Genomic DNA, 23,558 nt, shown 5'->3' on the forward strand with positions numbered 1-23,558 from the left:
CTAAGCAGACTTGAAGGCATCTAAAGATTATTTTAACTCCTCTCGCCTCCATCCCTGCAAAAGGAACCCGTGCCTGCACTTGATGCTGTTGGTGCTTTTGAAAAGTTCAAAAATTGACTTTTAGCTCAGAGCAAAGCTTTGAAGTGCTGCCTCTGTGGGAATGGCAGCACATCTCAAAAGCCTTTCGCTGAAAGCTTGGTTAACCTACATTTGTGGGCAGCTCCCTTCAGAAGATGCCTTTGTGGGGGATTTCGTGGCGGGATATAAAGGTGAACTGTGAAATTTAATGGATTTTACAAGGAAAGGTTAAATCTGTTTGTTCTGCTCCTATTCAGGGCCTGCAGCTGGTGGGTGCAGGGTCATCCTTTTCTGTATGCGAAAGTTATCCTGCATAAAGGCTGTTTTGTCTCACTCCTTGTCTCCTTGTTTGCATAAGTGCTTCGAGGAGGGTAAGCTGAAGAAGCAGGAGTGAACCTCTTTAAGATGCAGAGCTGGTGCTTGGCTGTAGCAGAGAGGAGGTGGCATTCCTGCCTGCAGCCACTGGCTCCTTGCTTGCTTTTGGGAGTGGAAATCGGGATTAGCATGTTCTGGTTGGATTCAGGGCTCAGCATCAACTGGTAGGTAGGAGAGAAACGAGTCCTGCCTCTCTCAGGTGAACCCCTAGTTTGAATGTTGGCGTATCAGGAGGGTGTGGGGTGCCTGGCTGTGCAGTGACAAGTCTTCTTCTCTTTGCAGGCACTGGGAAGGGGGACGTAACACGACACACTGTTCCGGGCTGGAAGCCCCCCAGACTCCAAGAAACCTGCTTCTTTTTTGGTGAAACAGACCCTGACCTCGGGTTTCCTTGCTGCATGCCCACTCACCAGTGCTGGATTATGTTTGTCTCCTTCTCCCTTTGCTCCATAATTTGGCTGAATCGTGGTTTCAAGCTCAGGAAAAGGGGCTGCACCTAAAGTGCTCCAGGGCACCCGGACCAGGCTCCTGGGGTGCTGCTTCCCGCAGAGACATTCAGAGTGCTGATGGGGGAGAGCTGCCTCTGAGGAACCTCCTCTCCTACCTGGAACGTGCTGTCTGACTGTTCAGAGCCCTTCTCACCCCCACCACCCCAGCAGAGAGGATGGGCAGCACCGATGGCTTCCAGTACCGCGCGCTCTACCCCTACCGCAAGGAGCGCGAGGAGGACATCGACCTGCTACCCGGGGACATCCTGGTCGTCAGCAAGGGGGCCCTGCAGTCCCTGGGCTTCAAAGACGGGGATGAGCAGACCCCCAACCAGATCGGGTGGATCCTGGGTGTCAACGAGCGGACCAAGCAGAAGGGGGATTTCCCTGGCACCTACGTGGAGTACGTGGGGCCGGTGAAGATCTCGGTCCCTTCTCACCGGCCCCGAGTGCAGAGGCCCCTGCCTGCCACGCCAGGGGCCAGCGGCTGCCGGCTGCCGGAGGCTCTGGAGCAAGGTAAGCCCTGCTGTGTGCTGTGTTGGCTCCAGGACAGCTCCACTCCTGGTGTGTGACAGTGTGTGAGTGGCTCTGCAGGACAGCGGTGAAGCCCTTGGCTCAGCAGCTGCACGGTTGAGTTGCCTGGGGGTTGTGGGCTCAACCTCAGTCCTAGCCCAGAGAAAAACATGTTGTTCCTCCTCAGTCTGCTCAGCAGAGCTTTTTGGAGCAAGCCTTGTACCTCTGCAAGATCCTTCTCCCTCTCTGTCCTGCAACTGCCCAGGATCCCTGTGGCCCTTGGTCCTTCTCCACTCAGTTCTGCCCTGCTCCCTCCCTTCAGGATAAGCCCTGACCTCTCCCAGCCACCAACTCCCCGCCTCTGCAGCGCCTGGGGCAGTGCTCCCTGCCAAGAGCTGTTCAGCCCTGCTGAGAGACACAATTACTTTGTCTCTGGGCAAGAGGAGAAAAGTCAGGGTCTAAAAGAGCACTTCTGAGAACTGGAGCTAATTGCTTGTCTGCCTGGCAGCCAGCCCTCCCCGCGGGTCGCAGGGCCCTCTCTGGGGCCGGGCAGCCACCCTGGGGCTGGGCATGGGCTGTCCTGCACCTGCAGCTGCCTCCCAGCTGGCACTGGGCTTGGCACGCATCTGATCCGGGAGAGCCAGCGTGCCTCAGCCCTGCCTGTGGAACTGTGGCAGCTGCCTGCTCTTTGCCTGTGTTTTTTTCCTTCCCAGGCACATAAACCCCGTGGCAGGGGCTCAGCAGCCCCTGGGTTCCCCCCCATCTACTCTGTCCTTGTGAGACTCCACCTGGATTACTCCATCCAGGTCTGGGGTCCTCAGCACGAGAGAGTGAGTCCAGAGGAGGCCATGAAGATGCTCTGAGGGCTGGAGCACCTCTGCCATGGAGACAGGCTGGGAGAGCTCAGGGTGTTCCACCTGCAGAAGAGAAGGCTGTGGAGAAACCTTATTGTGGCCTTCCAGTACTTAAAGAGGAAGAGAGACTTCTTATACAGGCACATACTGATAGGACAAGGGGGAGGTTTTAAATTGTAAGAGGAGAGATTTAGATTAGAAACTGGGAAGAACTTCTTGACTCTGAGGGTGGGGAGGCCCTGGCACAGGTTGCCCAGAGAAACTGTGACTGCCCCACCCCTGGAAGTGTCCAAGGCCAGGTTGGACAGGGCTTGGACCAACCTGGGACAGGGGAAGGTGTCCCTGCCCATGGCAGGGGGTGGAACAAGATGGACTTTAAGGTCCCTTCCAAGTGAGGAGTGACAGCCACACTTCACCTTCCCATGCCTTATGCAGGGTCACACAGGAGGACGGGGGGCAGCAGTAGGAGCTGGTGGGTGTCAGAGCATGTTCCCAACTGACAGTCCTGCATCCCCCCCCATCCCTCTTGGGGGGGTCACAACTACCCATCACATACTTCTAGCTGTGTGAAACACCTCTGGGGTCTTACAAAACCAGGGTGGTGGGGCTGGTGCAGCTCCCTGCAGCTGCCTCCCTTGCTCCCGCTGCCGGAGCCAGAGGGGCGGCCCCAGGAAACATCTCCGGAGGGTGGGAATGGTGCTGGGCCGTGCGAGCGTTTGGGTTGGCAGGGAGAGCCCTGACCTGAGTCATCCTGCTTGCAACCTGCCTTTCCAAGAAAGCAGCTCCTCTTGGGAGCCTGGGATAGGCTCTGTGCTGGATGTGCCGGCCTTGCCTGTGTCCAGCCCCGCGCTCCCTCCGGGACCATATTCCTGTTGCTGTCAGCTCTCTCCTCCTCTTCTCAAGGAGGGCTCAGTGGAGGTGTGTATGGGTGGTCAGAGCTGCTGGTGTGATCTCTGGGATGTGGAACAAGATGTGTTCCAAAACTTCTGACACACAGAAAAAGATGCAGTTGGAAAGGAAAAATAAAAGCCAGCCTGTCTGTGGGGAGGGAGGGTGGGATACCAGGGCACATGAGGGGGGTGCCAGCCTTGTCCCTGTCACCTGTGAGTGCATCCCCATAGCCAACCTCCTCTCTGGGCACAGCTAGGGCCTGCAGGGTGGCAGTTCAGACACCCAGGCCCATGTTACACTCAGCCTGTAATCCCCATATGGGCTGTTCACTTAAGAGCTGGACTCAACAATCCTCGTGGTTCCGTTCCAACTCAGAATAATCTGTATTTCTGTGTTCAGTGTTCTGCCGGGGAGACACATTTTTGCAACAGGGAAACTGCATTTGAGCCAAGCCCGTGTTGTTTCTTCGCAGGCTGCACTTTGGGAGGTGCAGAGCTGTCTCCTGGCTGCCCCACGGAGCTCATATCGTGCTTCCTGGGCCCTGCCCTGGCTGGCCGGGCTCCCTGAGCCCCGCAGTGTCACTGGAGGAGCAGGGCCAGCACCACGCTCTGTCACGCAGCCCCCGGGAGCTGGGCTGGCCCTGCTGAACGGCGAGACCCGGCGCGTTGTGCCAGTGGATTTACGAGCTGCTGGTGTTTGCCTTCCGCGGAGAACACGGGCGGAAAATGCGGCTCGGAAATATTTCCGCAGCTGCCCGGGCCGTGCTGGGAGCAGTGCTGAGAGCAGCCTTGTTCATGGCGGCCCAGCCCAGAGGCCCGGCAGGCTCAGGAGTCACTGCTGGCTCCGGCACAGGCTGCCTGGTAAAAAAAGGACAAGCTGCTGCCTGCTGAAGCAGCACATTCCCGGCCGGGCCACGTGGGCAGCGCCAGTATTTACTCTCCCTTCAGCCCTTCCCAAGGGTCAGGCTGGGAGCTGCCAGCCTGGCAGCCTGCCTGCTGCTTCCCCACCCTGACCAACACCACGCTGGGCCCCTTCCTGTGCCCAGGGGCTTGTTCTGGTGGGAGATTGCCCCCCTCCACCCCCACCTTCTGCTGGGTGCCCACCCCGTGTGCTTCCCTTTCCATGGGTGCTCTGTCTCCCCAAGAGGCCGTGGGTGCAGGAGGCTCAGCCGGGTGTGCAGTCTCAGCTTGCTGCACCTCGTGGTGAGACCACACCAGGCGAGTTCGGGTCAGATCCATGACAACGGAGCTGTTTCGCAACCCTTTGGCTCTGCCTCTGCAGAGTGGAGTGTGTGCTGGGTGTCCTCACCGACCGTGGGCTGCCCAACGTCTGCCTGGTGCTGCGGACCGGCCCAAAGGAGCCTCCCGCACCGGCTGGTGCTCAGCTGGAAGCAGGATGGAGCCTGGCACCGCTCACCCCTCGGCAAACCTCCTGCTGGCAGCAGCCTGGCCAGGCCTGCGTGCTCCTGCCCCGGCATGCAGGGGGGAGGGGGTGCCTGGAGCCAGAACTCCGAGATCTGCTGGAAGTGGCAGTGAAATACCACCCGCCCAGGGGCTGCGGATACCCCGGGAATGGGGGGGACCCTGGTCCCGTGCCACGGGCTGTCGGTCTGCACCCTGTAGAAGCCTGCAGGAGGCTGTGGGCTCACGGGGAGGGGGAGGCACAGGGCCGGTTTCCATGTTAAACGAGCAATCAAGGGCAGGAATTTGCTGACATGGCGTTCTGTCTGAATCGCTGGATTAATCACAGCGCACCATGGCGAGTGAGCTCCCTGGGCCTGCTCCTCTGCCAGCCCTGCACAGCCCCTGTGCTGGGCAGGGACCCAGCCCAGCCTGAGCTCCAGGAGCTCTGGTAACCCCTGCGCTGCCTGCCTGGGGGCTGGGGGTCCCCAGGGAGATGGGCTTTGTATCCAAGCCTCTGCAGGGAGCAGTAGGATCTCCTATGAACACCCAGTCAGGGTCTGGAGCAAGGCTGGGCTCAACAGGTGCTGTGCTGGTTTCTGGGCAAGCTTACAGGTTCCTTGCAGCCTCTGTGCCACATTTGCCTGAGCCACAGCTTTCCTTGCTCCTGTTGGAGGCTGTGTTGGTTGTGCCCTGCTCTGCTGCTGGTGGCTGAGCTGGCAGTGAGCCCTTCCCTCCCTCCCTCTCGCACAGGGTCTCCTCTCCTGGACTTGCAGGAGCAGTTCAGCCCTCCCGAGATTGCTCCGCCTCTCCTGGTGAAGCTGGTGGAAGCTATTGAGAAGAAAGGTAAGGGGTAATGCTGAGCACTGGGGAGGCTGATAGATCCCAAAATCCCACAGTGAGGGCAGAGGGGGAGGCTGATAGATCCCAAAATCCCACAGTGAGGGCAGAGGGGGGCTGAGCTCTGTGGGACACACAGGACACAGCTGGCATCATGCTCCTCCCTGGATTGATCCGCTGTTCCCCAGTGCATGGCTTGACCCCACTGTGCCATCCTGCACAGAGGCCTGGGGTGAGGGTGCTGGGTCTGAGCACCTAACACGCCCTGGATGGGTGCTGGGATTTAGGAGGTGCTTCCAGCCTGGATCTCTGCCAGAAAGGGGAAGAAAGGTGGAGAAAGGGGGCCACTCAACCGGGTGTCCTGGGGGCCAAGGGGGCTGCGGCAGCATCTGCAGCGGGTTGGCTTGGACACCGTCCAGGCGTGGTTGGCTGTGCCACAGCCATTGCCCAACTGGCACTGGGAGCTGACAGCAGTGTCCCCCTTCCAGGGTTGGACAGCGAGATGTTGTACAGGACATCTGGCTCCGAACTGAGGCAGGCGCTGAGAACCGGTAAGAACCAGCTCTGCGCGGTGGAGGCGAATCGGCTCAGATGGAGGAGATTAGTGGATGTGACAGCGCCAGCAGTAATGCAATCCAGGCCAGGCTGCCTGTCCCCGGCAGTTCCTGACTCCCGGCACGCTGCCTGTGGGGCTGGGCTGTCCCCGTCCCAACACGTCCCTGCCCCGCTTGGAAGGGGTGGGAGAGGGGGGATTCCTGACACCCTCTGTGGGCTGGAGCAAAGGGAGACTCACAGGTGAACAAGTGAACCCCTGTGCTTGCCTCCTGCTCTCTTTGGGTGCTCTGCTGATGGGCTGGCAGAGGCTTCTCTGGCTCTGTCACATCACTAATAACCAGGGGAGGATGTTTCCTAGCTTGGTGGCTCTGTGGGGCCGGAGCTGATGTCTTTGCTGGGGAGCCTTCAGAGCTCTCTGCCTCTTGGCTTGGGCCTTATCTGGAACCACATTGGCATATCCCCTTCCACAGACATTCCTGCAAACCCCAACCACACAGTGCTGTGCTGCTCTTGGGACAGGCTTTATGTGCTTCCCAAAATCCTGAGCCCTGTGTTCAAGGGAGACGTTTTCCCCGTTGGGTTCCATGTGTGGCTTCTCGGTCTGTGCTTGGCCCTGCCAGCAGTGGGGAGCAAAATTCTCACCCAAGAGTTGCATGCCACAAGGATTCTTGTGGCAAGATTCCTCTGTGGGCACCCGAAATGACCTCTGCCCTTTCCCAAGGGGAGCTGCTGGGATTCCCAGAACCAGCTTGTTTCTGGGGTGTACAGGGAACTTCCAGGAATCCTCTGTCACATGGGCTGCCCGAGGGCTGCCTGAGCTCCCTCGTGGTGCCGTGTCCCATGATAGCTGGCTGGGAGGTGTGGGATGGTCTCAGGATGGGTGCTGACAGCACTGGAGCTGCTGGCTGGGTGCCCAGTGCTGTTCCCACCACCCATGGGAAATCTGTGCCCTGGCAGATTGGACCCTGGGCGACCTGGAGCCCGTGGACGTGCACTCCCTGGGCGAGGCACTGCGGGGTTACCTGCAGGACCTGCCCTCCCCTGTGGTGCCTGTGTCGGTGCACGGAGACATCCTTCGCATCCTGCAGGGTAAGGACCTCCCCCGTCTGCCTGGGGAATGGGATGGACACGTTTGGGGTATTAAAATAAGCCCTGTCCCTATGAGGCCTGGCACATGGCCCCCGCTGCTGACAGTGCTCCCACTCTGTGATGCGTCGGAGCATAGGGAGCGATGCTGGCTGTCCCAGCTCTTCCATTGTGTCTTTTTCTCTCCCCAGAGATCCCTCAGCTGGAGAATTGCCGGAAGCAGTTGCTGCTGGCCCTGGAGTCGCCTGCGGTCCCGCTCCAGAACACGCTCACCCTGCAGTTCCTGCTCCGGCATCTGGGGAAGGTATCGCAGCAGGCCGAGAGCAACAACCTCCACCCTCGGGCCCTGGGAGAGATCTTCGGCTCCCTGCTCCTGCGGCTGCCTGGCGCCAGGTACGTGAGGCCCTTGGTTCCAGCAGCGTTCCCAGTGTTCCTGGACACTGCCTGCCAGCACGGGGAGTCCAGCCTGGAACAGCAGGTCTGCCCACAGCCCCTGCCTGTGGGATTAAACTGCTGGCAGCACACAGGGGTGGGACTCAAAGCCGGGACAGAGCCCTTGTTTCTGTGTCAGCCTGGGATCTGGCAGCTGGGATGAACCAGCTGACCCCGGCTGCCCCTTTGCCCAGGGCTCATGGGAGGCAGTGCCACTGCTGTTCTCCGCCACAACTGCTGTTCTTAACTTGCCTGCTCTCTCCCTGCAGCCCAGAGCTGAGCCCTGACTTCTCCGTGCTGTTTTTGGAGACACTCCTGCAGACGAAGGAGCTGGAGCCGGAACAGTTGCCTCCAGGTACTGAGATGCCCCTTCCTTGGGGCCCGAGGCGCTGGTGTTTGTGCTCTGTGGGTGTGGAATCTGCCCCCACCAACGGGTTGCCCAGGGTGTTTCGGTAGCCCAGCTGTGCCTGGAGGCTGGCCCGAGGTGTAGATGTGCCTGGAGTAGCTCCTGGTAGCATGGTGGCCAAGGGGGCTTTCCAGGCCGGTCACTGCAGGGAGGGGGACTCAGCACTCCAAGGGATTACCTGTGGGGAGCTGGCATTTGGGCTCACCCAGTTTCAACCCCCTTCTCTTGCAGCCTTGCCTCCCAAACCGCTGAGTCAAAGCCCAGCGCGGCCAGCCTGGTCAACGGGAACAGCGCTCCATTGCAGGACGCTGAGTGGTACTGGGGGGACATCTCTAGGTAAGGGGGTGACTGGCAGTTCATGCCCGGAGTGCCCTGTCCATCCAGGCATTTAGGGGAGCCTGTCACAGGCCGTGACAATCCTGTTCCTTGCAGGGAGGAGGTGAATGAGAAGCTATGGGACACGCCGGATGGGACCTTCTTGGTGCGTGATGCTTCCAGCAAGATCCAGGGGGAATACACACTCACCCTCAGGTAGGGCACTGGGATCCCCTGGGAACCTCTGCCACTCTGGGGTGCAGCTGTGGGTATGAGTCCCTGTGCTTCCAGCTGCCGGGATGCCAAGAGCATCTGCTGTAGGGTGCTGGCATGCTGGTAAGTGCCCTGTCCTCTCCCCTCCCCACTACAGGAAGGGAGGCAATAACAAGCTGATCAAGATCTTCCACCGGGAAGGGAAGTATGGCTTCTCAGAGCCCTTGACTTTTGGCTCCGTGGTGGAGCTCATCACCCACTACCGGCACGAGTCGCTCGCCCAGTACAACGCCAAGCTGGATACCAGGCTGCTCTACCCCATCTCCAAGTACCAGCAGGTGAGCCCTGGGCCTCAGGTGTATGATGGCCAACACAGCCTGAACCAGTGGCACTTGCTCCTCCGTCCCTGCTCCTTTGGGGGATGACAGTGTCCCACCCCTTCTCCCGTGCTGGGACGTTGTGTTGTGGGGTGACAGACGTGCGGGGCTGGTGGGGTTTCATGGGACCAGCTGGAGCAGGTCCTGACTGAGGCTGTGCCTATGGCAGGACCAGCTGGTGAAGGAGGACAGTGTGGAAGCCGTTGGGGAGCAGCTGAAGGTGTACCACCAGCAGTACCAGGACAAGAGCTGGGAGTACGACCTGCTGTATGAGGAGTACACACGCACGTCCCAGGTACGTGGGCACTGCCTTCCCCAGGGGCTGCCTGACACCCCCAAGGGCTGCCCTGGCACCCCCTGAGCGCTGGCAGCTACCACGCCGTGCAGAGGGGAGGGCAGAGATTGGGCACCCACTGACTGCCCTGTTTGTCTGCTGCTGGACTTGAGGGGACTCCCCAGAGGATGGGTTTGAAGAGGGAGATATTTTGGCTGCTGCAAAGACAGTGCTGCTTTGGGGAGGGGGGAAGAGAGGATGAGAATGGGCAGAAATGTTCCTCAGCTCTCCCCTCCCTTCTCCCCAGGAGCTTCAGATGAAGAGGACGGCAATCGAGGCCTTCAATGAGACGATCAAGATCTTTGAGGAGCAGTGTCAGACCCAGGAGAAGTGCAGCAAGGAGTACATCGAGCGCTTCCGGCGCGAGGGCAACGAGAAGGAGGTGCAACGGTGAGGATGGGGGAGATGGAGGCCTTCCCTGTCTGGGGAAGGGCTCCAGGAGCTGGAAGGATCCTCCTGGCCCAGCACAGAGCTCAGGCATGCACAGTCCTTGCCTCTCAGCAGCGTGCTGTGGGCTGGAGCTGGCAGGCAGCCTCCTCTGCCTCCCCCACTCCGGCTCACAGCCCCCCTCTTTCTCCCAGGATCCTCATGAACTCGGAGAAGCTCAAGTCTCGCATCACAGAGATCCACGACAGCAAGATGAAGCTGGAGCAGGACCTGAAGAAACAAGCCTCGGAGAACCGGGAGATCGACAAGCGCATGAACAGCCTCAAGCCAGACCTCATGCAGCTGCGCAAACTGCGGGACCAGTACTTGGTGTAGGTAGCTCCCCTCCAGCCCGGCCCGGGAGCCATCCAGCTGGCTCCTCGAGGGCTCTGGGGCTCGTTGGACCGGCTGGGAGCCTGTTTGGTGCGGGAGTGAACTCTGCTGCGCTGCCGCGGGGCTCTGAGAGGGGCGGCTGCTGCCCTCTGGTGATGGCCCCGCCCGGGAGCCGCGGCCCGGGCTGAGCTCTGCCTTTCCTCACCAGGTGGCTCATGCAGAAGAAGATCAACGAGTGGCTGGGCATCAAGAACGAGACGGAGGAGTGAGTGTCTCCCTGTCCCTGCTCGTGTGGGGGGGCCATGGGCACCTCCCAGCTCCCTCCTGAGGAGCCTTCCCTGCTGGAATGGGTGGTGGCAGCAGCAGTGTGGTGGAGGTGTGGGTGCCCAAACTGAGGGAGTCTGACCCTGCCTGTGCTCCACTGCAGCCAGTACTCCATGATGGATGATGAGGAGGAGCTGCCCCACCACGAGGAGCGAACATGGTACGTGGGGAAGATCAACCGTGTGCAGGCAGAGGAGATGCTGTGTGGCAAGAGGGACGGCACCTTCCTGATCCGTGAGAGCAGCCAGAAGGGATGCTACGCCTGCTCCGTGGTGTGAGTATCCCGGTGCAGATGTGGAATGGGGCTGGTGAGGGCTGTGTTCCCACACGGCTCCACCTTCCCCTCGCCAGATGCTGGAGGTGTCAGACTTTCCCAAAGTCTCCTCTCTGCCTTGGCTCCTCCTGCCAGGGCCAGGTGTATTTCTGGGCTGCTTTGGTGGCCCCTGCTCATGCCCTGCTGTCCCTGTCCCACTGCTGACCTGGGCTCTTTGTGTCCCTGGCAGGGTGGACGGTGACACCAAGCACTGCGTGATCTACAAGACAGCGACGGGCTATGGGTTCGCTGAACCCTACAACCTCTACGCCTCCCTCAAGGACCTGGTCTTGCACTACAAGCACACATCCCTAGTGCAGCACAATGACTCCCTGAATGTCACGCTGGCTCACCCGGTCCTTTCCCAGCCACCAGCCAGATGAGCAGCCCATGCACAACACAACAGCTGCCTTCAGCTTCTCCCCAGGGCGCTGCTTTCTGGTTCTGGACTCTTGCACCCTGTATAGTTGAGTCTCTGTGCTCCTGCTCCTTCAGAGCCTCTGAGATGTCTGTGACCGTTCCTGGTGTCCCTCTTGGTCAGTAGCTGAAACCTGTGTTGGCTGATGGGACAGAAAGGCTGAGCTGTTGATTCCCAGCGGGCTCCAGCCTCTAGGAGGTGGGATCCAGTTGTGATTGAGTTGTTGGGGGTGAGCACAGCCCCCTCCCCTTCCCTGATAAGTAGGTCAGATCCCCTTCTTGCTGGCAGGTCGCCCCGCTATGCATCACTGTAGAGCTTGGTTCCCGATTCCTCGGAGCGCTCCGGCTGGGACTGAGGGGCTCCCTGTCTGGATGCTGGAGGAGGCAGAGGAGGAGCGTGTGCATCCTTCAGTCTCGCTTCCCTCGGAGCTCTGGCAGGCTGTGATGGTGTCTGGTACGAGGGCTGCTGCTCTTGCGTGCAGAGACTCATTTAGGAAGGAGAAACCTCACCCTCCGTGGGGCTCCCCACCTCACAGTCATTCCCTAGTGTCGTAACCACCTCTGGAGTGTTGCTGCCCAGGCAGGGAGGATCCAGTTAGCAAGGGATCTCTTGCCATAGTTGTGCCAGCGAAGCTGTGAAACCCGTGTTGGTACCCGTGTTTTTCCTGGCAGGATCTGTGGGGATGCACAGCTCGTTGTTCCCAGCCGGCTTCGGTGACTCTCTGCACACGTAACCCGTTTGAAGCTGGACTGTAGCACTGTAAATATGGTTCTTTTTGTGAGCTTCCCTGGTGCTGGTGTTTGCTGAGCCTGCACTGCCACCCCCAGCGTGGGCAGCAGCTGCCAGGCTGCCCCAGGCCCTGCAGCTCGAGCAGGAGAGGGCTGGAGTCCAACGCGCACTATGAGCCCTACATGGAATGAAGGACCTCTCTGCTGCAGGAGGACCGATCTGCTGGGCCCAGGGCATGCTGAAATGTATCTGCATGATGGTGAACTACGTATGCAAAGCACTTAGAATCATGGGTACTGTATGGAGTCCGGGGCAGGGCTGCCCACTGTGGGCAGGGCGTTGTGTCCGAGTTCAGAGGGCCCGAGGGCAGCCAAGGTGGCTCTGGAAGAGCTTTAAAAGCTGAGCTGAGAGGCTGTGGTGGCATTTGCTTCCCTGGGTTATCTCATCTGCTTGGCTTGAGGAAAGCATTCTTGGTCTTCTTGATTTGCGGGAGAGGCTTGTTCCTTTTTGGAGGTTGCATCCCAGGGATGGGGTTTTGCTGCTTCTGTTTCCCATAGTAGCTCGGGCTCTGCTGGCTCCACAGGGTGCTGTGTGCTCATCCTCTGCCCTTGATGTGCCACCTGCATTGGGGACCATGCTGTCTCTCCTTCCCTGGCCAGCTCTGCTGCTCACCTTGCCCTGGGCTGGTCCCCAGATCCTTTTGGAGCTGGGATTGCTGGCACAAACGTCCTCCTCTTCCCATTGCTTGTGGCAGCTCTCCTGTGCTCAGTTGTACAGCCCCTGTTCCCTGCTCTGCATGTCCTCTCTGGGTCCTGGTTTTTGGGTCTGGTTTGTTGGTGTTTGATGCTCTGGTGCAGGTGACAGGTCAGGGGAGCTGTGGGTTACTGTTTTTGACTTCAGGGATCACTTGGGAAAAGCTGCCAGGGATAATTAAGGGAATTCTTTGGGCTCGAGCACGTGAGAGATGAGAGCATGTGGGAATGGGGCAGGAAGGCTCCATCCTCATAGTGCTCTCCAGTGACCTACTGTCGTCTGTGGAATGGCTGGGTGGGCTGCACCAACACCCCAAAGCTCTGTCAGTCTGCCACACTGGTCAGCGTGGCACATTTTCAGCCTGGGGACTCTGTGCTGCTCCTGTGCTTGTCCCTGCACTTCCATCGTGTCCCTGTGCCACAGGACAGACTGCAGGGGATGGGATCATCATCAGGATGGATGATCCTCAGCCTCTCACCCCATGGGCTCCACGTTCCCCCCCCACCCCCACAGTGAGCTCAGGGCCAGTCCTGCCAAGGGGAGTTGCTCCCAGCTCATGCAGGGACTTGCTGAGCATCTGAAAGTCTCAGCTTCAAGCTGTCACCTGTCAACACTTCGCTTGGTGCTCGCCCGGCTCTGCTGCCCAGGGAAATTCCAGCTTCTCTTTACCCTGTTTTTGTATCCTTTGGGCTGAGTTTCTGCAGTTCTCCCCGTGCTGTCCCTTCCTGCTTCCTCCCCAGGAGCAAGGAGGGGATGGTCGCGGTGAGCCCTCTGCACCTTCCAGCACTGCCATTCTTGCCCACTTGGTGACCTGTCCCCGTCAGGGCTCTGCTCGCACGTCCTGTGTACGACGAGGAGGAAGATGCCCTTCCCCAGGGCTGCCTTTCCCTGACGGTGCTTCACTCGGCTCCCCGAAACGCAGCTTTTCCCCGCAGTCCCCGGGGTGGGAGCCCAGCCCCTGAGCTCCTGCAGCGCTGCTCTCCCCGGCATAAGCTCACTGTGATTTGTCCTTTGTTGCTTTCGCTTGTTCTGAACCCACTGGTGCCGCGTTTGGAGGCGCTGGGCTGTGCTTTGCTGCTTGTGATCCCCCCTCCACGTCCTCCAACCGTGCCGCGGGTGCAGCGTGGCTGTTCCTGCTCCCAGGGGACAGCTTGGGGCTTGTCCCTCCGTGTCCCTGCTCGGGGGGCTCCATGACCCCCCTGTAACCTCCCCCCAAGGGGTGCTGGTGGAGGTTTGTGCCCAGAGAGGACGTGGTGGCTGCGTGAGGTTTTAGTTTTTTAGGCGTATTCAATAACAAATAATGTGACCCTTCCCTCCCCACGAGCTGTCTGTTACCAGCAGTATGCTCTCTGCTCTTTCTGTTGATGTTTACTAATGTAAACCCAGTATTTGTTACTGTAAGAGGAGTTTCTGTTGTTTTTTTTTTTTTTTTTTTTGTACGGTACTTTGAAAAAACCCACAAAAACAACCAAAAAAAAAAAAAACTAAAAAAAAAAAAAAGAGGAAAGAAATAAACAGAGTTAATGACCCGGCTGCTGGATTGCTGGGGGAGGGTGTTACGTGGGGGAGCGGAGGCGGGAGGGCCGCAGTTTCTGGGCTGGGTGCAGGATGTGACCCATCCTCCGGATGCTGCCAGGACTCTCCTCCCGGTTTTACTGGGCCGGGGCACGTGGGGACCAGCCCTGGGCTCGCCAAGGGGCGAGAAACGGCCGGAACAGGCGGCTCTAAAGAGCGGGGAAAGTGCGAGGTTCCTCCGCACTCAGCCCCGGAGTTGGGGCTCAGGGGGGATGGCTTGGGCAGCACCCCCTTCCTGTACCCGGAGCTGCCACCCTGGGGGTGCTCCAGCTCCAGCACCGCCCCGGGGGATCCGCGGGGGCTCGGCAGGGATCCAGCCCCTTCCCCGCTCGGGAACCACCAGGCATGGGCTGCTCCAGGTCGGGTTTCAGTCCCAGGCGCGTCGCAGCCCGCGGGGAAGCAGCAGCTGCTGGCGGGGCTGTGACCCCGGAGCTCGGTCGCGGGGGGGGACAGCGGGGACGGGGTAGTCGGAGCCCCACGTGAGGCGGGAGCGTCACCGCAGAGGCAGGAAGGGCAGGGAGGGTGCACGGAGGCGGGCGCAGCCGGGCTTTAAAAGTCCTTGCCGGGACGGGCTCGCTTCCGCGTCACCCCCGGCGTCCCCATGGCCCCCGCGGTGCCGCTGCCCGCCCTGGCGCTGGTGGCCCTGGTGGCCCTGGTGGCCCCGGGGCTCGGCGTGGCCCCCGGGCTCGGCGTGGCCCCCGGCTGTGACCTCCCTACCCACCTCTGGTGCAGCTCGCCGGAGACCGCCGTCGCCTGCCAGGTCAGAGCCGCGGGTGCCGGGGCTGCCCCACGCAGGGCAGGGTCACCTCACACGTGGGGACATGTCCTGCCTGCCCGGCGGCGGAGCTGGGGACGCGGGGGACGGGGTTGGGGCATTGCCCGGCCGCGGTACCTGGAGCCAGTGGCGGCTCCGAGCGCCGCTGTGGCACCGGCGGGCACAGCGCGGGGATGCTCGGAGACCCCGTGCCACACCGGCATCCCTGAGGAATTGCTGTGCTCCAGCCGGACCCGGACCCTGGACTCTCCCCGACCGTCGCTGGTACTTCTACTTTTTAAGCATAAAACTTAGGCTTTTCAGGTTATTTCTGCCACGAGCAGCCCCAGGCGGTGACAAGCGTGTGACAGTGGCTCTGGTAGTGCCCTGTGAGCCCCGCAGGGCTGCAGCCGCCACCCAGCAGTGGGTGCAGGGCTGTACCCCCACCCAGGCGTGCCCTGGCCTAAATTTGTTTTCCTCTGAAGCAGTTTGGGGAAGTTGTTTTGGAAAGCCCCAGCATTGGGTGACGGCAACGCACAGGATCCTGCGGCTGCTCGAGGCCCCCGGCCACTCTCACTTCCCTCCAGCCCTGCACGCCCTCACCCCCCTTCTGCCCCACACCCACCCCGGGAGCTTTGCCCCTCCCTGTAAGTATTTGGGGAGGGGGGTCTGCAGCCGTGTGCCCCCTGTGCACCCCGACACCTCCCCGCACGCAGGTGGAGAGCCGCTGCCCCGACCCGCCTCGCCCCGCGGCCGCCCCGGTGGAGCTGAGCCTGTACTACGAGAGCCTGTGCCCAGCGTGCTGGCAGTTCCTGGTGCTGGAGCTCTTCCCCACCTGGCTGCTGCTGCCCTCGGAGATGCTGAACATCACCCTGGTGCCCTACGGCAATGCCCAGGTAGGATCTGGCCGAGCCGGTGCCGCGGCCGCTCGCCCCGGTGCTGCCGGCCCCGCTCAGACCGGTTGGTCCCGCAGGAGAGGAACATCAGCGGGAAGTGGAACTTTGAGTGCCAGCACGGCCCCGAGGAGTGTTTGGGCAACATGATCGAGGTGACGGTCCCTGTTCCCGTGGTGCTGGCACAGGGGGATCCAGCGGGCCCCGTACCACCCACCCTGTTCCCATAGACCTGCCTGATGAACGAGGCCAAGAACTACAGCACCTACTTCCCCATCATCTTCTGCCTGGAGTCAGGTAGCTCCGTCACCAAGAACCTGGAGGCTGTATGTCCCCTCCCCTGTCCCTCATGCCCTGCTGTGGGGATGTCCCTGTCCCTCATGCCCCACAGGGACATCCCTGTCCCCTCTCCTGGCAGTGCCTGCAGATCTACGCCCCGGAGCTGGACAGGGGCCGCATCGCCGCCTGCGTGCAGGGGGACACAGGGATGACCCTGATGCACCAAAACGCCTAACTGAACGAGGCACTCGACCCCCCGCACCAGTTTGTGCCCTGGGTCGTCATCAACGGGGTATGGCAGAGGGGACCAGGGTGCCAGGCAGGGCTGGGGCACCGTGGGGACACCCCTGAGCAGCCCCATCTCCCCCCACAGAAGCACACGGATGAGCTGCAGGCACAGGCAGAGGCCTCCCTGCTGGGGCTGGTTTGCCACCTCTACCAGGTAGGACAGGGATCTGGGGGGACAGTGGGGCTTGGGGGCATGTCCCTGTTGGGGCTCTACTGGCCACTCTCTGGCAGGGGGAGAAACCCGAAGCCTGTGGGGGCTCAAAGGCCCCGAAGACCCTCTGGGCTGCAGGCGCTGAGGGAAGATGAGGGAGCACCGAGGGAGAGGTCAATAAAAAGGATTTTAAAAAAAACCCCCAAGGATCTGGAATGGTATGTTGAGAGGGGCAGGAAGCTGGTGGTCCTACCGCACCATGGTGCAAGGGAGGGGGAGCTGGGCTTCAGGGCAATGGGACTGGCCTCTTCCTGCACCCAGGGCACGTGAGAGGATGTGCTGGGCAATCACCTGCTCCTGGGGATCACAAAGGAGCCCCTTGAAGATTTCCGTGGAAATCTGCTAAACCCCTCCCTAAGGAACAGAGCATTTGCTCTCTCCAAGCCCTGGGAAGCAGCTCTGTTGTCCTTCTTTCTCCTTCCACTGAAAGCATTAACCATTTCAGCAGCTCTGTGGGCCAAGACCACCCCAGCTCCCCCCAGTCCTTCTCCCTTCCCAACCAGCAAGTCTAGGACAGCGCCTTTCCTGGTGGCTCCCTGAGTACTTGGGACAAGAAGTTCTCTCCCCAGACTTGAGGAATTTCCCAGACCTGCTGGCCACAGCAGGAGGCCATTCCCAGCTGGGGGCTGGGAAACTGAAATCCACTGTAAGGACAAGGACTCCCGATCCAGAGAGTTCTCCTCCCTGCCTATGGAAAACTCCTCAGTGCTGGGTGATGGGCACCAGCACCTACTGCAACCTGTGCTTTTTTTCCCATCCCCCTCATCCTCCCCCAGAGGCTCCCAACCACATCACCCCCACCTATAGGCACTGCTTCAATCCTCTCCCTCACATCTAGGGTGACACCTTCCCCACCTCTCCTGAACAGCCAGGATGTCCATCAGAGCACTCCAGGTGTGGGACAGCCCCCCAGAGCCATCAGTAGGGAGTCAGGGACACTCCAACCCTCCTGAACTCTTCCCTTCTCCCAGAGGAGCTGTTTAGGGCAGGGAGGACACACTGAGCCCCATCCTGGGAGATGCCAGGGAGCCCTTGGCAGCCAACAGCCAGAAGGAACCGTGGCCCTGCTGCCACAGCAGCTCCCAAGACATGGTCCTTGGGCCCCCTGAGTCCTTCAGCCCTTGGGGCTCCCCAAAATCTTCTAGTCCTGAGGTGGGGTCCAAGCTGAGCCCTGCAGCCAGAGGATGCTCTGGGGTGGGGGGGCAGGAACAGAGGTGACCAACAACCACCAGTCCTGTCCCTCTCAGTTCAGCCAAGCTGTGGCCCCTGCCCTGGGCACACCAAGACCCCACCTGCAGCACTCCCACCACCCTAAGAACAACAAGGGAGGCAGGTAGGGACCCTCCTGCCTTTGTCTGCACCTCAGGCAGCAGCAAGACCAGGAAGAAGGGAAAAAGGTATAAGAAAAAAAAAAATAGAAAAAAAAAATCATACCACCAGCCAGAGAGTGCCTGGAAACTTCATCTCTCTTTATTTGCCCATTTCCCATCCAAAACCTGGACCCCATCTCAGCTCTGGGCCCCAGGCAAGAACAGTCCCACACTGGCACGGGCACAGCACAGCTCCTGCTGCCGCTCAGCCTCTCGCCTTGAGCATCGTCCCAAAACTTCCGTCCCCTGGAGCAGCTGCACCGCCAGCGCCCACAGCTCTTGGGGAGACGGAGAAATCTTCTGCTCGAGAGAAGGAGGGAAAAGAAAGAAAATAAACAAGCCTCAACCTCAAATGCGAAGGAGCCTCAGTGCCGGAGGACGAGCTCTCCGCTCCCGAAGCCTTTGGTGCCATCAGGGCTGAGGGGCAGGTAAAGGGCCCAGCCTGTGGGGCTGGGTGAAGTCCCACAGGCTGAGGGGCTCAGACACCCACTTTGGGGCCAGGGAGTTGCCTGGAGGAGGTTCAGTGTCAGGAGAGGGGCTTCTGCTGCAGGGTCCCCAGACACCCGTGCTGCCCCCCAGCCACCGCAGGGGCTCTTGGTGCCGCCCTGGGGGCTGTAGCAGCTGCTGATTCCCAAGCCCAGCCCAAGTGGAGGGAAGACCTTGCTGCTGGTGAGGAGGGATCTGGTTAAGGTGCTGAAATTCCCAGGCTTGAAGTCGCTGCCAGGCCAGGCAGGTACCACAGCATCCTTGTTCAGGAGGGACAGCGGCCCCGAGGCATCGTCCGACCCCGGAGAGCTGCAGAGCAGGGAGTCGTCGCGGCTGTAGGGCAGGCTCAGGGCAGCTCCCTGCACCTTCCAGCCTGGCTGATCCACCCGCTTCTCCACCACCTCCCTCTCTTCCCCGGGTTTCTTCCTGTTCCCCTTCCCGCACAGCTGGACCACCTTGATGCCGCTGTCGCCGTCGCGGTGCCCGAGGTCCTCAAAGGCCCTGCAGGCACTGTCCAGGCTCTCCTACTCCACCAGGGCACAGCACCTGCTCAGCAGCTCGGGGAACTTGGTCAAGTATCTCCTCACGTCCGAGGGCAGCTTCCGGCCCGGCCGCAGGACGCGGATGGAGGCGATGGCTCTGAAGGGGCTGAACATCCTCACGATGGTCTCCAGGAAGTTCTGCTGGAGCGGCGGTGGCAGCAGCGGGTCCTGCCCCCGGGGCTGCAGCTCCCAGGCCAGCAGCAGCTTACTGGGGGGGATGCTCAGCAGGGCCTCAGGGATGGGCACCCGGCGCCTCACTTTGGTGCCCTCCTTGTTCACCTCCAGCAGCTCCGAGAATTTCAGGGCGTAGAGCGTGAGCTGCCAGTCCCGTGTCAGGTACTTCACCTGGGGAAGAGAGGGGGCTGCTGCATCCCTGGGATCTCCCAGGCAGGGACCACCCTAAACCCACCATCCAGGCAGGTTACAACCGTATCAACACAAAGTCACGGCAAGGCAGTGTCCCCCTCCCACGTGAGCCGCCTTGGGGCCTGCAGGAAGTCCCCAGCGTCCCCTGGGCTGTGGCAGCAAACCTCAGCTTCCCCAAATGTCACACCACCAGCACTTGCCTGGGTTTTTCACTTAAGGGATGATCTCAAAGCAGCCTGGGGGGGGGAAATCATGGGTGAATCCAGCCCCAGGGGTGGTTTGGGGACTGTTCACTGTTCCCCCAGTCCCCCTCCCTGCAGGGCATTGAAGGCAGAGAGCAGAGCCCAGCTCTGCATCACCAGGGCTTTGCTGGCAACAGCCTGAGGGGAGTCTGGACCTGCCTGTCCACCCCACTGGAGACAGCAGAGCACACCTGGACATCCTCCACCCTTCCCACTCCTCCCCAGGCTCCCTACCTTCTTGAAGGACGTCAGTAGCTTGATGCTGACAAAGCCCATCTTGTTCTTCTGGACGTGTTTCAGGAGGAAAGCGTCCCTGGCCAGGTTCTCGTCGGACAGGTAGAATTCCACCTGGGACACGATCCTGCGGACCAGCTGCGGGTCGGGGAGGGAGCAGCTGCCATCCAGCAGGTCAGGGCCCAGAGCACCTCTCAGGTCACAGACCCTCCTGGCAGAGCTGTGGGGACACAGGGGTGAGGTGAGGACTTGCAAAGCGTCCCCAAGGGCTCAGCAGAAGCGCCGGGGACATCCAGAGCCACCCGCTCTGCCTCGGCTGCGGGGAACAACACCAGCCCGTGCCCTGCGAGCCTCCCTGGGCTGGGAGAGCCAGACCGTGAACTTGAACACCATTCCACCCAAGGCACACATTCCCTTGGGGACAAACACAGGGGAAAGAGCGGGGCTCAGCCCCCTCCTGCACATCCCTTCACCACGTACCCGTCGAAACTCTCCCATTCGTCCTCCCGGCCGAGCAGGGCGAGCGAGCGGCTCCGCGGGGGGAGGAGGTGCCGTGCCAGGAAGGAATTTCCTTGTGCCGGCCCTGGAGTGCTGCATCTGGGCCGGGAACGGAGCCCTGAGGCCATCCCTGAGCTGCGCGATGACATTGTCCTTGATCTGGGACGTGGCACAGGAGAAGGACAGGGATGGGACGCATCCTGAGCCCTGGTGGGGGCCGCAGCCCCCAAGCCCAGCCCAGGGAAGGGGGAGTGGAGGCAGCTGGGGGTTGTCTCCTTACCTGCTTGGCAGTGCTGGGAAGGGTAGAAAGTCTCAGCAGTACATCCCAGAGACCCAGGGGCAGCAAACCCCAACCCTCCCCAGCTCCAAACTGAGGCTCCCAAAAGACAAGGGCAAAAATAAAATAAAAAATTTAAAAAAAAAAAAGAGAAAGAGAGAGCACCCCTGGGGCAGGGAGGCTGTGGGTTTATAAGCATAACCACCCTGGAGGAGCTGTGGGGGCGGTTGTGGACCTGCCCCCAGACCCACCTGCTCCAGGTGAAACCTGTTTGTGGTTAAACTGCCCCAGCTGAGCCCTGGGACCAGCCAGGCTCCTCCTGCCTGGGCTGCAGAGCCAGGCCTGGGGCAGCAGGAACAGGGGCAGCAGAATCTGTCCCCTCTGGTGGACAGTGAATTGATGCCACGAGGCCTCTCGGGCCGTGCCTCAGTTTCTCTGCCTTGTGCAGGATCAGGAACGGCCACGGGGAGGTGGAGGGAGGAACGTTCAGCCCAGAAAATCGATCTGGGCTCTCAGTGCTGCCAGAGTGACAGCCAAGAGTCCTTCTCCCTGCAGAAACACCTCCTGCCCCAGCGAGGGAGCAGCAGAGCCCCAGGAATGGGGGTGAGAGGCTGAGGCTAAACCTTCCCCTTCCCGAGGGATCCGAGCAGGGATGATCCAGCACTTGTCACATCCCTGTCTCGCTGTCCCCATCCTCTCAATTAGTCTGGAAGCATAATTAAAATGTGCTTCCTATGGCCCCATGCTCAGCCTGATCCTTCAGCCTCTCCTCCCCTCTGGGAGTGTAATGGGGGGTTATCCCTACACAGCAGCTGCTGCTCCATGGGGATCCCTGCCCCAAACTGCTGGCAATACCCTGCACTGCTCAGCTCCTGCATCCCCCCCAGTGCTGCAGCATCTCCTGACATCTCCTCTCAGGGAACACAGAAGAAATGGGACCACAACACTCCTTGTACAGGCCTGAGCATTGGATACATGTTTATTGCTGTTCAGGTTTAGCTGTGAATTTTGCACATAGGGTTTAGGTGGTTCCCCAGACTCCTCAGACGGTGCTGCAGAGCTCCAGAGCATCTTGTTTGCAGGTTGGGGTGCCTTGGTGAAAGAGCCAGTGTTCCTGATGAACTTCCTATGGCCCTCAGTGGGAGCAGGGGAGTTAAGATTTGGTTGCTCAGCTGTTTTTTTTTTTTTCTTTTGAACCCTCTTATCTCAGCAGGAGGATCCAAAACACTGGACTCTGAACCCAGGAGAGTTCTGGTTGTTATTTACATTTAAATCTGCCTTTCTCACTTCTCTCCTTCTCTCACTTCACTTCCATACGAGACATTTACAGACAACGACAGCACAGGACAGTCAGAGGGAAAATGTGCCACTACACACACTTTGGTTTTGCTTGCCATTTGTAATGTGTTTTAAAGTGTCACAGCTACCTTAGTACCACTGGGAACGAGGCAAGAAAGAGATCTGGATAGAATATACTCTGCTATGCAAATGTACACACGAGACCCCTGGAGAAGCTCACACCAAATACTGCATCATTAGAAACCATAATAATAAAAGCTATTTATGACACAGGCCTTTATTCACAGAAAGAGTTGCTCCGGGGCTTTGTTTTTGCAGATTGGTTTGATGACAATTCCCCCCTGCCCCCCTCCTCTGCCCTGTAGCCCACAACACCCCAGTGTAGTCCACATCACCCCAGTGTAATCCACATCACCCCAGTGTAATCCACGTCACCCCAGTGTAATCCACCTCAGCACAGACCCCACAGGACGTGGAAAGGGAGCAGAGACCCCACTGAGCTCCCCTGGCTCAGCCCCACGGGAGCCACCAGGAAAAGGCAAAGGGGTTCAGAGAGGGGAAATGCCACCAGAGTGCTGAGCCCCCCTGGGTCCATGACAGCCCCTCGTGACATGGGATGAGCTGTTGGATCAGTCTGAGCTGTTCTGGCTCTCCTGGAGTGGGGGGAAGCAGGAACATGGCCCACCCTAAGGCACTGCGGTCACACCCCCTCGCCCGGCTCCGGACACGGCTGCACCTCCTCCAGCTGGACATGGAGTGGGAATTTCACACCCCCCAGGACGTGGGGCCAGTGCCCCTCTGCCTGGGCACCCTGGAGGATGGGGGTGCCATGGGATTGCCCCGGGATTGCCCCCAGCAATGAACACACTCTGCAACCGGCTGGGCTGCCGCTTCCTCGGAGTCCTTTGGTATCTTGAGTTGGCCTGAGGGTGTCCTGGGAGCATTCAGGGATCAGTGGTGAAATGTCAAGCTGGGGAGACGTGGGAGCAGGTGGGAATGCTTGTCCTGTAGTCCCAGAGCACTCCTGTGTCCATCAGGATCCGAGGAATGTGCAACCTGGAGTGGGTACAAGAGAGACCAACTGTCCTGTGCTCCCTGGTGCAAGTGATTTGGCAAAGCCAGAGCCAGGACAGCTTGTCTGGAAAGGCTGCAGGAGAAGAGTCAGGTATTTTTCCTTCTTCTTGGGCACTGATTGGTTCAAGTTCGTATCACAGTGAAGTCTGAGAAGTGGGGAAGGAACCCAAACCACCTTCCCTGAAGGAGAAAGCCTCGTTTGTCCTCCTCGCTCCGGCTGGGGAGGGAGGACAGGCTCTCCCAGCCAGGCACATCCAACCTGCTGCTGACCATGGAGGCTTCCATCCCTTGGGAGCAGACTCTGGAGCTTCTCCCTCCAGACAGCAGCCACACTGGAGGGAAAAGGGTGGCCAAACCAGCCCTATCCCAGCCCCTGCCCCGGCTCAGCCCAGAGCCCATCCTCGAACACAAGTAAACAAGAAAGAGAAACTAAGAGGCACTAAGAATGCAGATCTGGGGAGGCTCAGGCTTGGGACCATCCAACCTGGCTCTGGATGTCTCTGTCCAGCTGGAGAGGAGCCGAGTGTCCTGCTCAGATCTCCTGCAGGGAGTGGCCGGGGTCGCTGCGCTCCCGCTTCACCAGCGGCTCCCCCACGGCCTGCTCCGCGTCCACCTCGGTGCCCAGCTCACTGATGTCATCTGCAAGGACACGGCTCAGCATCACACAGGGGACCAGAGGGAAGGAAGGGGAGCTTTTTCCCAGCAGAGCAGGCTGGA

The 23,558-nt window shown here is 60.1% G+C and overlaps 3 protein-coding genes and 1 pseudogene across 6 annotated transcripts in view; 2 read left to right on the plus strand and 2 right to left on the minus strand.

Annotated features, from left to right (window-relative positions):
- Window positions 1-1,075: 1,075 nt before the first annotated feature.
- On the plus strand, window positions 1,076-11,491 carry PIK3R2 (phosphoinositide-3-kinase regulatory subunit 2). Its single transcript, XM_050321497.1, is given in 16 exon segments — window positions 1,076-1,457; window positions 5,353-5,445; window positions 5,928-5,990; window positions 6,952-7,083; window positions 7,272-7,473; window positions 7,782-7,867; window positions 8,150-8,164; window positions 8,167-8,254; window positions 8,351-8,449; window positions 8,604-8,784; window positions 8,993-9,118; window positions 9,405-9,547; window positions 9,739-9,915; window positions 10,125-10,181; window positions 10,344-10,514; window positions 10,744-11,491. Coding segments are annotated over 16 exon segments (2,166 nt in total). The 5' UTR covers window positions 1,076-1,117; the 3' UTR covers window positions 10,937-11,491.
- Window positions 11,492-14,592: 3,101 nt separating this feature from the next.
- Window positions 14,593-16,538, plus strand: IFI30 (IFI30 lysosomal thiol reductase). Its single transcript, XM_050321465.1, is given in 8 exon segments — window positions 14,593-14,788; window positions 15,499-15,678; window positions 15,756-15,830; window positions 15,906-16,001; window positions 16,094-16,246; window positions 16,328-16,396; window positions 16,474-16,513; window positions 16,516-16,538. Coding segments are annotated over 8 exon segments (795 nt in total). The 5' UTR covers window positions 14,593-14,629.
- A 1,650-nt stretch (window positions 16,539-18,188) lies between these two features.
- Window positions 18,189-20,539, minus strand: LOC126643196 (la-related protein 6-like; annotated as a pseudogene).
- A 520-nt stretch (window positions 20,540-21,059) lies between these two features.
- Window positions 21,060-23,558, minus strand: part of LOC126643174 (DNA-binding protein RFX2-like) — a 62,665-nt gene continuing 60,166 nt past the window's right edge. For 3 of the 4 annotated variants that reach the window (XM_050321389.1, XM_050321386.1, XM_050321387.1), the window contains exon 18: window positions 21,061-23,480. In XM_050321389.1, the coding sequence (XP_050177346.1) occupies window positions 23,374-23,480 (107 nt within the window). In that variant the 3' untranslated portion in view covers window positions 21,061-23,373. Of the gene's footprint in view, window positions 23,481-23,558 lie in introns of all 4 variants that reach the window. The other variant, XM_050321388.1, reaches the window with a different exon arrangement.

This window comes from Myiozetetes cayanensis, unplaced genomic scaffold, assembly GCF_022539395.1.
Source record: "Myiozetetes cayanensis isolate MyiCay16 unplaced genomic scaffold, myiCay2020 scf26, whole genome shotgun sequence".
Lineage (NCBI taxonomy): Eukaryota > Metazoa > Chordata > Aves > Passeriformes > Tyrannidae > Myiozetetes > Myiozetetes cayanensis.